Below are 13,321 nucleotides of genomic sequence, written 5' to 3' on the forward strand. Positions count from 1 at the left end.
TATTGAAGAGCAATAAGAGGCTTAGGGAGAGCAGCCCTTTACACTAAGCCCATCACAAGGGTCGCAGTCTGTATTGCACCCACTTGGTGGTGGTCTTACGTCCCCACTCCACTATGAGGTCAGTCTGTGAAGGCAGCAGCTAGTACCAGCTTTGTACCAGCTGAGTCTACACCCTCATCTCCTAGCCCTCATGACCTCGGGTAGTTAATGCATGATTGACTGACTTATCGAATGAATGAATGAACGACCACGCATTTACCTAAGGACACTGTCCCAAGTGGTGTAAGGGTGGCAGGCTGCTAAGAAAAGTAGCACCTGCTATTCTCCTTGTTCACAGAGTGAACAAGGGGGAAGAAAGGCAAGAACAAGGGAGCTGGGAGCAGAGGCTTGTCTCCCAGTCACTTTCCTCATCACCGGGACAAAATACCTGACGCATACAACTTAAAAGAGGAGAGGTTTATTTTGGCTCATATCAATGCATGATCACGGCATGGTGGAAGGGGCTGAGCAGAGGAGAGTTGCTCACCTCCTGGTAGCCAGAAAACAGACAGTGAAGGGAAGAGCCAAGGAGGAAGATAAACCCTTCCAGGCCACGCCCCCAGTGACCTGCCTCTTCCAATGGGACCCACCCCTCCTAACAGCAAGTCACCTATAAGCCCCCATGATTCAATCACCTTCCAAAAGCCCCACCTATAAGCACATGAGGCTCTTAGGGGACAAAAGATATCAACTGTAACACTTGGTCTGAGCCCAGTGTTGTTACTAAGGAGGCCAGGCACTTCTCAGAGCTGTGATATTCTCACCTGAAATGTGTGTCTGTCTGTCTGTCTGTCTGTCTCACAGAGTTGCAGTAACTTAGATAATATGAAGAAAACAGAGTTTATATAATTAAACAATAGTCCTTATTTTCACACATTCTTTACTGAGGCTTCCCGTAGAAGAGGAAAGGTACACAGATGCTGATTCCAAGGAAGAGTTCTCGGCAGCACAGGAAGAAAGAATGATCAAGGCTCAGCCAAACAGAGGACACTTTCCCAGTTCCTTCAGTGCTGCCAGAAAGCACATGGCCATAGCCTGGAAGGACAGCAAGTCTGCAAGATCCAGAAGGGGAGCTTCCCTTACAGGTTCCAGTTCACATGCCCAGGCTTCCACAGATTAAATTCTGTCTGGAATTTCATCTATAATTGCAGCAAACTATATATGGTGCCACATGGCCTAAACAAACATAGCCCCTATCAGTATAGTGAAGACAGTGTACATTCCCACTCGAGTATTAAAATAGGTACATAATTACTGAAGAAGTTCCATATAAATACCAGAGACAAGCAGGAAATGGAGCGGAAATGCTGCGTACAGCACAGAGCATTGCCTGCCCCTTCCTCCTGGCTTCAGTATCTTCTGTGTGTTCTTTTGTTTTGCAAAGTGATTTGAGAGATTAGGTGGGTTTTGTTTAGGCGAGACAGCCAGCAACACTGGTGAATAAGTGCTACTTGATTGCACAACAAAAGATACAGAGAAGCCTCAGCCACAACTCAATTCCACTTGCCCCAACAGTTTGAATTTCTCAATTAAGTTATTTTGTTAGCAAGCCTACCGGTTAGGGAAAGGAGAAAGTGCTTATTGCACCAAGCTTATTCACCGTATAGAAATCACTGTAATCAGATCAAAAGAACATTCTCTCTAAGGGCCCAAGAACTCCTACTTGACAATGCTGCAGATGCAATGGGAGTGTGCCCATATTACGGTGTGCTATGGTGTGCCATGAATAACAACATTCCACAATAGTCTGATTCAGTCACTGGCACCTGTAAATTAAAAACTGACCAAAAAGTCTAAATGAAAAATAAGAAACTTTATCCTCTAAATATCAAATAAGAAAATGAAATTCTGGAGCGTTTGAAGAAATATCAGTTCTATTAGCCCTCCCTGTCACATCCAAGGGCATGAACCGCAAGTAGGTGTTATCAAAGAAATCATCTCTGAAAATTAAAAATGAAAGCTTTCCAATTTTCAAACATATACCATAGTTTATTTCAAAAGTTACCATAAGAAAAATTAAAGACAGACCAAAACTTGAGAAGACATTTTCAATTCATAGAGGAAAGAATCAGTATATAAAATATACTACATATTTAAAAAGAAAAACACCTCAAAAGAAAATTGTCAAAAGGCTATGAACAGAGAACATACAGAAAAAGAAATCTAAGTTTTTGCCAATATAAAAAGGTGCTCTATCTCACAAAGTAATCAGGTACACAAATAACAGTGACAGCAAAATACTTCTTGGCCATCAGATTGGTAAATATTTTAAAGACTGATACTGTTGTAGTTTATATGTAGATGTCCCCCCAAAGCCTCATGTGCTCATAGATGGGGTTTTTAGGAGGTGGATCATGGGGATGTGATACTCATCTTTGGATTAGTCTACTGATATATTATAGCTGGGCACAGCCTGCTGGAAGAGGTGGGTCACTGTGGGAGGGAGATTCCTCCTCCTCCCTTCATCCCATCTCTCTCCTTCCTGCCTGCAATGCCATGGGCTGTTTCTCCTCTGCCAGGCCCCTCTGCCATACATACCTCCCTGCCTTGAAACCATCTGACTATGGACTGAAATCTCTACAAACCATGAGGTGAAATAAACCTCTCTTCCTTTAACTTGTGGTTGTCAGGTATTTTGTCCCAGCAAAAAAATAACTAAGATGGATATTATCAAGTATTAATGGAGATGTGATTTGAAAATTTTGATACCCCAGTGCAGGGACATCAACTGGTATAAATTCTCAGAAGAACAACTTTTGGCATTATTGAATGAAGCTAACACATTCAGTATCTCAGCTCTATTTCCAGGCCCTTTCCAAGAGATCACATATACCTATAGGAGTCATATGTAGGGATAGCCATGACAGCACCATTAGCACCAGTAAAGATCTAAATGTCCATCCGCAGAAAAATGAGGCAACGACAGTAGAACACTTACTGGACCTACGGCGGCAACACAGATAAATCTCAAAAATACCTAATCTAGTTTGCAAAGAAAATAGTAATAGTTCAAAACCATTTAAAAGCTATATAAGTTTTCAATCATGTAAAATAATTATATTGACAGCTCTATATAGTAAATATATATTACTGTATATTATACTATATATACTGCACATACTATATACTATTACTACATATACTATATACCAGTGGTGGTGAGCCTATGGCACTCGTGCCTCAGTGGGCTGTTTGTTATCATTGAAAGCTCTAAAAGGTTCACCACCACTACTATAAACTGTACTATATATACTACTATACTACATACTGTTACTATATTATACACACACACACACACACACAGTAAATACTAAAAAAACATGCATGGAAATGTTTTAGACCAATTTCAGGAATGAGAGAATAAGGCTTTAGTGTTTCTCTAATGTTTCCTAAATATGACCACTTATTAATTCTGGATAATGGATTACTGGATATGGATATTCTGTTTTATCCAGTATTTCACTGTATTTGAAAGTTTTTTCTGACTCAAAGTTTTTAAAGCATTTAAAAATATATATGTACAATGCATAGTCTATTGGCATGCATGGCTGAAAAGCATGCAGAATTAGGCACATTATCTGTATCTATCACCATCATGCACTTGGGATAGCTGAACTAGATAATTATCGCTCATGTTTGTGTAATACCTATCAGCTAAATTGCTTCCAGGCACATTATCTCATTTAATATTCTCAACAACCCTTGGATAGAGGTAGTATAATAGCCATTTCACTGACAGGAAAAGTTGATCATTAGAATATTGAGGTTGTTTCTAAGATCATTGAGTTAGTAGGAGATACAGTTCTAGGACTCCATACTTTCACTGCTGTAGGACAGATGCCCAGTAAAACCCTAAAAACCTGTTATTCCAAAGACACATGCATCATCTTTAAGGTCTATGTTATGGATCTGAAACCAAAAGTGTGAACTAGCAAATGGGATGAAATATTTCACTAATATTCTTAAAGCATCCTCCATTTCTCCTGACTAGCATTTCTAATACACTGACCTCTTTTTAAAATAAGTTACATAAGTCTGATAAAATCTACCATGTTAATAAGGAAGAAAATGGAAATCTTGCCTAGGTAGGCTTTTCTCTCCTTTGGAAAGTAAATTTCTGACCTTAATAGATTAGTAACTGTCATTTCATTTCTTACTATCTCTTATTCAGTGTGGTAATGGGACACACACACCAATCTCAGGCAAGCTAGTGATTAAAGGTGATTCAGTCTCTATTTTGAAAATCTGGCTGTCATTAAATAGGTTTGTCAATCACACATTTCACTAACAACATAAGATAAATTTAAGGAAAGCACAGCGCAAGTACTATCCAGGTTATTGAAACAAAGAACAAAAACTAACCATAAAAATAACACTATCATTCTAGTGAGCCACACTTGACCCAGACACTCGGCCACGCCAGGCTGCGCAGAAAGGGACAACAGGGAACCTGGACTGCTGCCCCCACACCACACTAATGAGAATGTGCCCTGCCCATGGCTCCACGCTAGAGGAGGTTCATGCACACAGAAAGCTTAGATAAGATCCAATCTCTTCAAATAATGCCCAAAATGAAGAGGTAGTGGGATATGGGGGGGGGGGATCACTTGCTAACAAAAACCAGGAAAATCTCAACTAAAATGAGAAAAGACAGTCAACAAACACTGACATCAAGATGACACAGATGTTGAATCTATCGGACAAGGACATTAAAGCAGCCATTATAAAAATGTTTCAATGATCAATCACTAACATGTGGGAAACAAATGGAAAGGACAGAAAGTCTCAGTAAAGAAATAGATAAAACACAATTAATTGACATTAAAACACATTTGGTGGGTTCAACAGCAGAATGAAGGTGGCAGAGGAAAGAATCGGTGAACCTGAAGACTCAACAGAAATTACTGAATCTGAACAATAAAAGAAAAGCAGACTAAAAATATGATCAGTGTCAAGCTCAGATAGGACTCTAAGAAAAGGAGTAACATCCACACTCTACAAGGATGGAAGGAAAGAGAAAGAAGGCCTGGAGAGGTACTTGAAGAAATGATGGCTAAAATCTTCCCAAATTTAGCAAAAAGGTATGTAAACCCCAAACAGAATAGTGCAAAGAACTCCATAACAACACAGATCTTAATCAAACTCCTTAAAAACTAAAAACAAAGAGAATGACTTTGGAAGCAGTGAGAGAAAAATGGCATCTTACATACAGGGGCAAAATAATTCGACTAACAGTAGATTTCTTATCAGAAACCATAAACAGAAGGGCCACAACAGGCTTCAAATGATGAAAGAAAGGAACTATCAGCCCAGAATTCTCTATCCAGCAAAACTGTCCTTCAGGAATGACAAATAGCCTTCAAGACATCCCCAGAGGGAGGAAAACTAAAAGATCTGTTCCCTGCATCACCCCTACCATAAAGAATGGCTGAAGGAAGCTCTTCAAACAGAAATGGGATAAGTGCTTAAGAAATCACTTGGTACTATAGACAAAATATGAGCAGCATATCCTAGAACCATGTGTAAACACTATTTTATGTGAGTGATACAAATATTGCCCTAACAATTGTGCAAAACTCTGTACTATAAAATCACTTAGAGATGACAACATAGTATTTGAATAATTTCCACAAAAAGCTAAACAAACATCATAAGTGCTCAGTCAAGTCCTCCCATGAGACTGTTACCTGCTAGAAGGTCAAATTCAACTTCCATGATCCCAGAGTGTAAATTTTCCACAAACATAACATGCTATGAGTGCTAAAATTGCCTCTTAATCCAGCAGTTTCACTTCTAGGAACAAACCCCAAAGAATTGAAAATGGAGTCTCAGACATTTGTACTACCACATCCTTAGCAGCACTGTTCACAATAGTGAAAAGTTAGAAGGTTTCCATCAACAGATGAATACATAAACACAATGAAGAATATGGGCACAATGGTACAATCTTTAAAAGGAAGGGAATTCTGACACATGCTACAGCATGGATGAACCTTGAAGATACTGTGCTAAGTGATAAGTGAGTAAGCCAGTCACAAAAGAAAGAATGCTCTGTGATTCTACTTCCATGGGGTACCCAAAGTAGTCAAATTCCTAGAGACAGAAAGTAGAATGGTGGTTTCCAGAGAGAGACTGAGTAGTTCTTGTTAATGGGTACAGAGATTCAGTCTTACAAGTTGGAAAGATTTCTGTGGCTGGGTAATGGAGATGAGAGCACACCAATGGCATGTACCATACTTAATGCCACTGAACTGTACTTAAATGGTTAAAATGATAAATTTTATGTGACACATATTTTATCAAAAATATTTAAATTCGGGCTGGAGATTTAGCTCAGTGGTTCTGGTGCCTGCTTCACAAGTGCAAGGTCCTAATTTCGATCCCCGGTACCAAAAAAAAAAAAATTTTAATTCCTACTAAATGTATTAAATAATAAATTAACAACACCTACCATTTATTGAGTACTTCCTATGTACTGGACATCATGCTAAGTGCTTTACTATAGGAGGCGTAATAAAAATATATGGTAATGTTTGCATTTAAAAATTTTTTTATTATAGTAAAAGATAAATTGCCATTAGTCCCCTCAAGATATTCCTCCTCACTTCTAACACACATCTGGTCCTTCTTGCCACTTTCTGAAACAGTTCTGGAAGTGTTCTCTCCAGTGTCTTTAGCTGCACTGTTGTGGCTTTGATATCCTCAATAGGCCAAAAACATTTATTTTTCATTTTCACTTTGAGAAAAGCCAGAAGTCACACAGTGCCAGATCCAGTGAATAAGGTGGATGAGGACACACTGTGAAGCGCTTATAAGCCTGCCTTTCTGCTGGACGGCACTCGGCAGCATCATTCACCATATTTTTTATTACACCTCATAAAGACACTGAGGAAAGAAGACTTCCAGAGCTGCTTCAAAAAGTGGCCAGAATGATGGGATAAATATGTTTGAAGCAAGTATTTTGAGGAGGATTAATGGCAGTGTGTTTTTCTACTGTAATAAATTTTTTAATTTAAATATCCACTAAACATTTTGATCACACCTCATATTTCCTTATTTCTCTTCCTAACACACTTTTTGCTGGAGAGACCACAGATGAAGAAACTGAGTGTCCATAACTTCACCAAACCCCCATAACTAAAGAACAGAGCCCAATTTCCCACCCAGGCTGGTGAGCCTCCACACTTCATACCCTCTGACATTCCCATGACACGCTGGTGTAAAGCACTCCTGGTCTCTGAGAACCACTTGATCTTATCCAGTAAGAGAGAGTGAGGCAGGCCTGTGATCCCAACACTTGGGAGGCTGAGGCAGGAAGATCGCCATGAGTTCAAGGCCCACCTGGGCTACATAGTAAGTTCAAGGCAAGCCTGAACTAGTGAGACCCTGGCTCAACCAAAAAAAAACAAAAGAGAGTGACCTAGAGTAGCTAGTGGGAACAGACATATAAATGGCATCAATATACAGGGAGAAAAGGATGACAGTACTCTGGGACTCTATGACTCATTCTTTAGAATTTCAAGATGCATATATTGGGAGTATTCTAATGCACAGGCCAAGAGATGACTAACTGTGAGACAGAGGGGAAACTGTCATTCCTGAAGCATAGTGGAATACAGAATTCACACGGGTGACATTTTTCCTCTTCTGCATGGCTTTCTTTGCACTTGCTCTTCCGGAAAGAAAAGCACCTGAGTGCAGCTGTGGCCAACCGTGGAAGCCAGCCTGCAAGGGTGGTGCTGTGCGTCCAACCTCCCAGGACTAACTTCAGTGTTCTCTGGACCTTTCCTTTCACTCGACCAGAATTTCTCTCACTTGTTTTTCCCTATACCACACGGGTCTAGAAGTAAGTCTCCAGTGACATCTCCTTCCCCACCTAGTCCCTGCATCCCATGGTCAAATACTGGCATGCGGCCCTCTCTGCCCCAGACCCTTTCACCTTCCTTTCCTGCTCCAATTCCATGCCTGCACTCACCCCCACGCCACCATCAGGGACAACGGAGCTCAGGGTCATTCTCTAGCAGAGGGACTGAGGCCCCGGGCTTGGGAAGAAGGAAGGCTAAAATTCTCCTCCTCCGCCTCCGCCTCCGCCTCCCCCCTTCTCCTCCCCCCCTCCTCCCTCCTCCTCCTCCCCCTCCTCCCTCCTCCTCCTCTTCCCCCTCCCCTCCCCCTCCTCCTCCCCCTCCTCCGCCTCCCCCCTCCTCCTCCCCCTCCCCCTCCGCCTCCCCTCCCCCTCCTCCTCCTCCTCCTCCTCAGGTACACACAGCAGTCCTGACCACTCTCCCTCCCAGGCCTCTCAGCACTCCTGCAGAAAGACTGGAAAGATGCTGCTCCCATGAACTACCCTCAACGAGCCTTTTATACTCTGCCCCCATAATCCCTTCTACACCGGTAGTGTGGCCATTGCTGAATCTCAGTCTAGGCCCAGTCCCATCTAAACCCCAGGCCTCACCTCCTAGGCTCCTCCAGGGCTGCAGCTGGCGATGGAGCTGCCCCTCAGCTCTATGCTATGTTCCCTCACCAGTTCACCATCTCAGTCCCTCAGTCTTCTCTTCATGCTCTTAAGAATACTGTAAACTTGCCTGGCAATCTGTTCGGCCTGCTTAGGTCACACCACCACATCCTAAGGGGCAGCATGGGAAGAGGACGGGAGAATACAAGACAATGCAGGGCAGCTGGAGAGGGAACAAGTGGTCAGGCCATGGCATCACTGTTGAGCCCCCATTTTCTATTGTCTCCAACCACAACCTCCAGGGATTCCAACACAGCCACAGTGAATGTAGCTCTAGGCTCCTCCCCTCTAACCCCAGAACAGCAGCACAGAATCAAGGAAAAACAACCACAGTCATTTTTGGTTTTCAGCCAGGAAGGGGGTAGTAAGAAGATAATATCCAGGTTCATACTTATTAAGTGGCCATCACAGATCAGTCCTTATGCCAAGTGTTGCTAGGAGCTGATGGATGATGGGTGAAAGCATTTGGTAAACTGAAGAGACACATTCAGCAGTGGCTCTTGTCCTCTCCTGTCACCCAGCTAGGCCAGGCCCACTTCTGGCATCTGCAGCCTGGCACAGTGCAGGCCCTCAGGACCCCATTTGGAATGTTCAGCAGTGCCCACCCATGGCCCAGCCTGTGCCCACCACCATCCCTTTGACTGCAGCCTCTGAGCCAGTGGGACTTCCAGCGCCTCTTCAGAATATGAGTCTGTGTCTTTTCTTTATATTTGAAACAACCACATGGAATAAAGTTAGGCTACTAAGTTCAGTGCTCACCAATAAATAAATAACATACAGATGGTGATCTGACTGGTCCCTTTCAAGCACACTGGCCCCTAGCAAATTTATTTTCAGAGGCCATGCTGGCTTAGAGATGTGGGATCGGCCTCCTGGTCCTCCTCTGTCTCACAACAGAAAACAAAGGAAGCTAATATTTCCTCAGAAATGGCCGTTGTTTTTTATGTTACAGCCGTATCTTCAAAAGTTCAATGACACCTACTGCATCATAGGTCAAATCTAGTGTGTGAACAGTGGCTTGGCCTTCTCCACTTAATTTCTTCCTAGCAGCCTCCGGATTACACATTCCACACATGTGTCACAAGACTGGAACAACAAGAGCGCTTGGCCAATGAGATGCAGTGACCACAAAACAATGGTAAAATAAAATTCCTGTAGCTGTGTGGACTGCAACTAACCTCCTGATTTTTTAATAATAGCACTCTGTAATACATATATGGTGTAATCAAGTGAGCTTCCTTTAATCTACTGAAATAAATATTACAGTCCTCTTTTCTCTCCAGGCTATTTCAGCATTATTTTAAATCTATTCCCTCTTTTATCTATATATGCAGCTTCCTTCCTTGTTACCCAAAATAACTTCATCAGTAAAATATTAGCATACTTAAGAGGGTACTCAATAAACATTTGTTGAATAAATGAATAAATGAGTGAATAATTATAAAATAGTGGACCAAGGCCCCCTGAGAGGTTTGCATTAGTTTATGGAATAATGTGCTCATGTGCTCAGGTAACTACAATTGAATGGGACTTAATGACATGCATCAAGTAGCAGTAGAATATTAACCCATTTCTGTCCTTACAATTCTACTTCAAAATATTAAGCAATTCAAACTACAATGAATGTGTGCTTCAGAAAGGGTTTATTTACAATCAAACAATAGTATTTAGACACTTTAAAACAAGATTTGAAATATGATTAGTATTATGGAAATAGTAACTAATGTCGATGTGTTTGTAGTATAAAAGATCTACAGGAAATAAACATGTATTATTTTAAACCTAAATGTCTGTTTCTGAAAAAATGTAATCAATAAAATTTCTTAATCAGACTTTCAGAACAAAAAGGTTGTACACAATGTCTATTACACCCAATTAACAATGAACATTGTAATAGAGAACTTTTTTCGTTTTAAGATATGTAACAAGTAGGCCAGACAGAATGTATTAGGAAGAAACTTTATTGAATAAAATAGATAATAATTATCAAATCTTAAGTCTAATTACACTATAAAATAATAGTTTTACCAGAACAAAAATTATAATATTTCTTAAGATATATTCTGACATATTTTGTTTTATTCGCCTACTTTTGCTTATACTGTTAGAAAATAATTAGACATAAAATAGTTTGGATATAAGTTTGTGCTTACTGAGTTCGCTACACAGAATTTAAGAAACAAGCTATCAAATAATTGTTTTAACTTGAAAGAAAAAAATGGTCTAAAGTAAGCTAAATAAGTTATATATTTAGCAATCCTAAATGGCAAAAGATTGTGGTAAATGCTTAAGAAGTAAATATAAACGGTAATGAGACGGTCAGTATTAAAAATGTAACTCTAATTTAAACTTATTTATTGAACTTTCTTTGTTTCATGAGTTGTTTTTGTTTTTGGTGTGGGCACGAATGATCCTGTGATCAATTCAAACATGAAGACGGTGGTCATGCAAACACCTCCTTTCCGGTACCTATCATCAGCCTGTTTCTCAAGGCTTGGCATCCATTTTAGGTGAATCAGTGAGGTGGTGTACAAAGGAGCTTATAACACAAAGGTTGTCATTTTGGCAACCCACGTAAATATTAAGTGATTTCATTTTACTGAGGATCAAAATGTTGATTAGTAAAAAAAAAAAAAAACAAAGGAAAAATACTTTCAACTTAACTATTCAAACACCTGTATTAAATTTCATACATTTTAAAATTGTATTTATACATGAAATGCCATTTTCAGGATTGCTGATGTGTCTCTATAATTTTATAAAAATCATCTTAAACAATTGATCATTTAAGGCGCGCAATAACAGAAAGCTATAGACAATTTGTTTTGTCAGAGGATTAACAAATCAGTGATTACATACTCAAAACAAAAGCATAGATCCAGGAGCAGTCTTTTATACTACCCATAATAATTAGTACTTATGAGAATATATACGATTTTCTTGTATTCTCTCAGTACATAGAAAAAAAAATGTATGATTATAGAAAGTCATCATCAAATCCCACAACTCAAACTCTCTTTTTTGGAAATAGAATATTTGCTGACAATGAGGGTGGTCACCAAAATACATGCCTTACAATTAATCTCTGTTACAATAATGCTGATTTTTAAGATCAGAACTATCACAATCAAACCATAACCAGGCCTAATAGGAAGTATTTTTTTAAGAAACCAGATATAAAGTATATATCTAAATAAAACACAAAGTGGAATAAAAAGAAAATCGATGAATTTTCTAGATTTTCCTTTTACTTAAAATATTTTGAGAGAGCCAGGCTATAATAATCGTTGAATTATAAAATCTAATCAACTAAAAATAATGGAATTTTTCTCCAACTATTTCAAACAGAGCTCACTACTCCTTATCCAAAAGATTTCAATTTCTATTCTCTACCATCACCAGCCATTTCTACCAACATCATAAAAATTACCTTTTATCATTTCCTCCTCACAATAAGAATTCACTAATCGCACACATCTTTAGACATAGACACCTACCCACCCACCTCCCCACCCACCTCCCAAAAATGGTTCAGAGCAAAGACACACAAAAAAATAATGACCAAGCTCACATTTCTTGTTTGCCCTTCAAGCGAAGTCTGGTGTCTTCAGCTTGCCTTTCTGGTCTTCAGTGTTGTCACTAATTGCTGGGGGATGTAGTTTAGGACAGCATGAAGCAACAGAAATAAAAGCTGTTGCTTTAAGAAAACATTTTCTTAAACACATGGATAAAACAACTTTTACTCTAACTTCTTGCTGGGTTGCATAAAATCTTAGAAAGTCTCCTTGAAAACTTAATGTCTGTAAATGGGAAAAACAAATAAAATAAAATAAAATAAAGTCTAAAAACTTACGGTCTGAACACATTCCGAAGGATGCCTGATTTGATTTGAAAGCAGGTTTGTATTGATGAACAAACTTTATTTTGCAGAAAATTAAAATTCTCTCTAATTAGAAATTTGCCTTGCCATCTTCTACATTAATCCTGTCTCTCATGGTATGATCATACATGCAAAAAAATCAAATACAGTATTTCCCAAATGCATGGACACTGTGGAAGCTTCGTTTTGAAAAAGGCTTTTATTTCCCTTAATACTGGTGACTAAACGTCATTGTATGTACCAACACTTTCCAATAGCCCAGGAGACTTAAAAAGCCTTCTAAGTTTGAAAACCAAAAAGTTCTGAGTGTTTCTGTACCCCGGGACGGTTTTCTTTCCTGAAGCTCAAGCCGAGAAAGCAGACAAAAGAAGCTGATTTGACTGAGCTGTGCCAAGTCTTGCCTTTTTTTCTTTTCTCAGCTCTCCCTCTGCCTCTCTCTCTCTCCCTCTTTCTCTCTCTCTCACTCTTTTGCTCCCAGTATGGCAACCTTCCGAGCAGTCTTGGCGGAGGTCCAGGCTGTGCCAGTCTGTCTGAATTCTTGTCTCCAAAAGATGTCCTTTGCGGATCAATTAATACATTCGAAAACAGGAAACTGGTACGGTACCCAAATCCTGGCACCAACAGCACTGACTTCTGCCAAATCACCTTACAGATTTCATGGTATCTTACCTTTCATAATCATTACTAGCACGTTCCCGAAGCAATAATGGAGAACTAGAAGCCATTCACTGCTCAGCGATAAGGAATCTGTTCCCTAGAAATGTCCATATGCGACATATGCACAACCTGCAGTAAATCAGAATTCTCTTGTGAGAGGAGATGTATGTAACTTTAATAAGCACCACATACTGTATTTCTTTTTATAAGACTTGCTTTTCCCTGTCCTGCTG

At 39.8% G+C, this 13,321-nt stretch overlaps 1 protein-coding gene across 7 annotated transcripts in view; it reads right to left on the bottom strand.

The window, feature by feature from the left end:
* The window catches only part of Msra (methionine sulfoxide reductase A), a 368,989-nt gene that overhangs the window by 321,367 nt on the left and 34,301 nt on the right, over positions 1–13,321 (bottom strand). Inside the window, exons 1-2 of one of the 7 annotated variants that reach the window (XM_087216701.1) lie at positions 12,405–13,038; positions 12,123–12,197 (exon numbers count right to left, since the gene is read on the bottom strand). The exons of 3 other annotated variants lie outside the window; for them this stretch is intronic. Coding sequence is in view for 2 of the 4 variants with exons in the window: in XM_087216699.1 (XP_087072825.1) it covers positions 13,101–13,113 (13 nt within the window). In the remaining 2 variants the exon portion in view is untranslated. Of the gene's footprint in view, positions 1–12,122; positions 12,198–12,404; positions 13,039–13,100; positions 13,218–13,321 lie in introns of those variants that run through there. 3 more of the 7 variants (XM_087216703.1, XM_087216699.1, XM_087216700.1) reach the window with 3 other exon arrangements.

The sequence above is a fragment of the Heterocephalus glaber genome, unplaced genomic scaffold, assembly GCF_053883595.1.
Source record: "Heterocephalus glaber isolate CG9 unplaced genomic scaffold, H.glaber_assembly_v1.0 deba00001460, whole genome shotgun sequence".
NCBI classification, from domain to species: Eukaryota; Metazoa; Chordata; class Mammalia; order Rodentia; family Bathyergidae; genus Heterocephalus; species Heterocephalus glaber.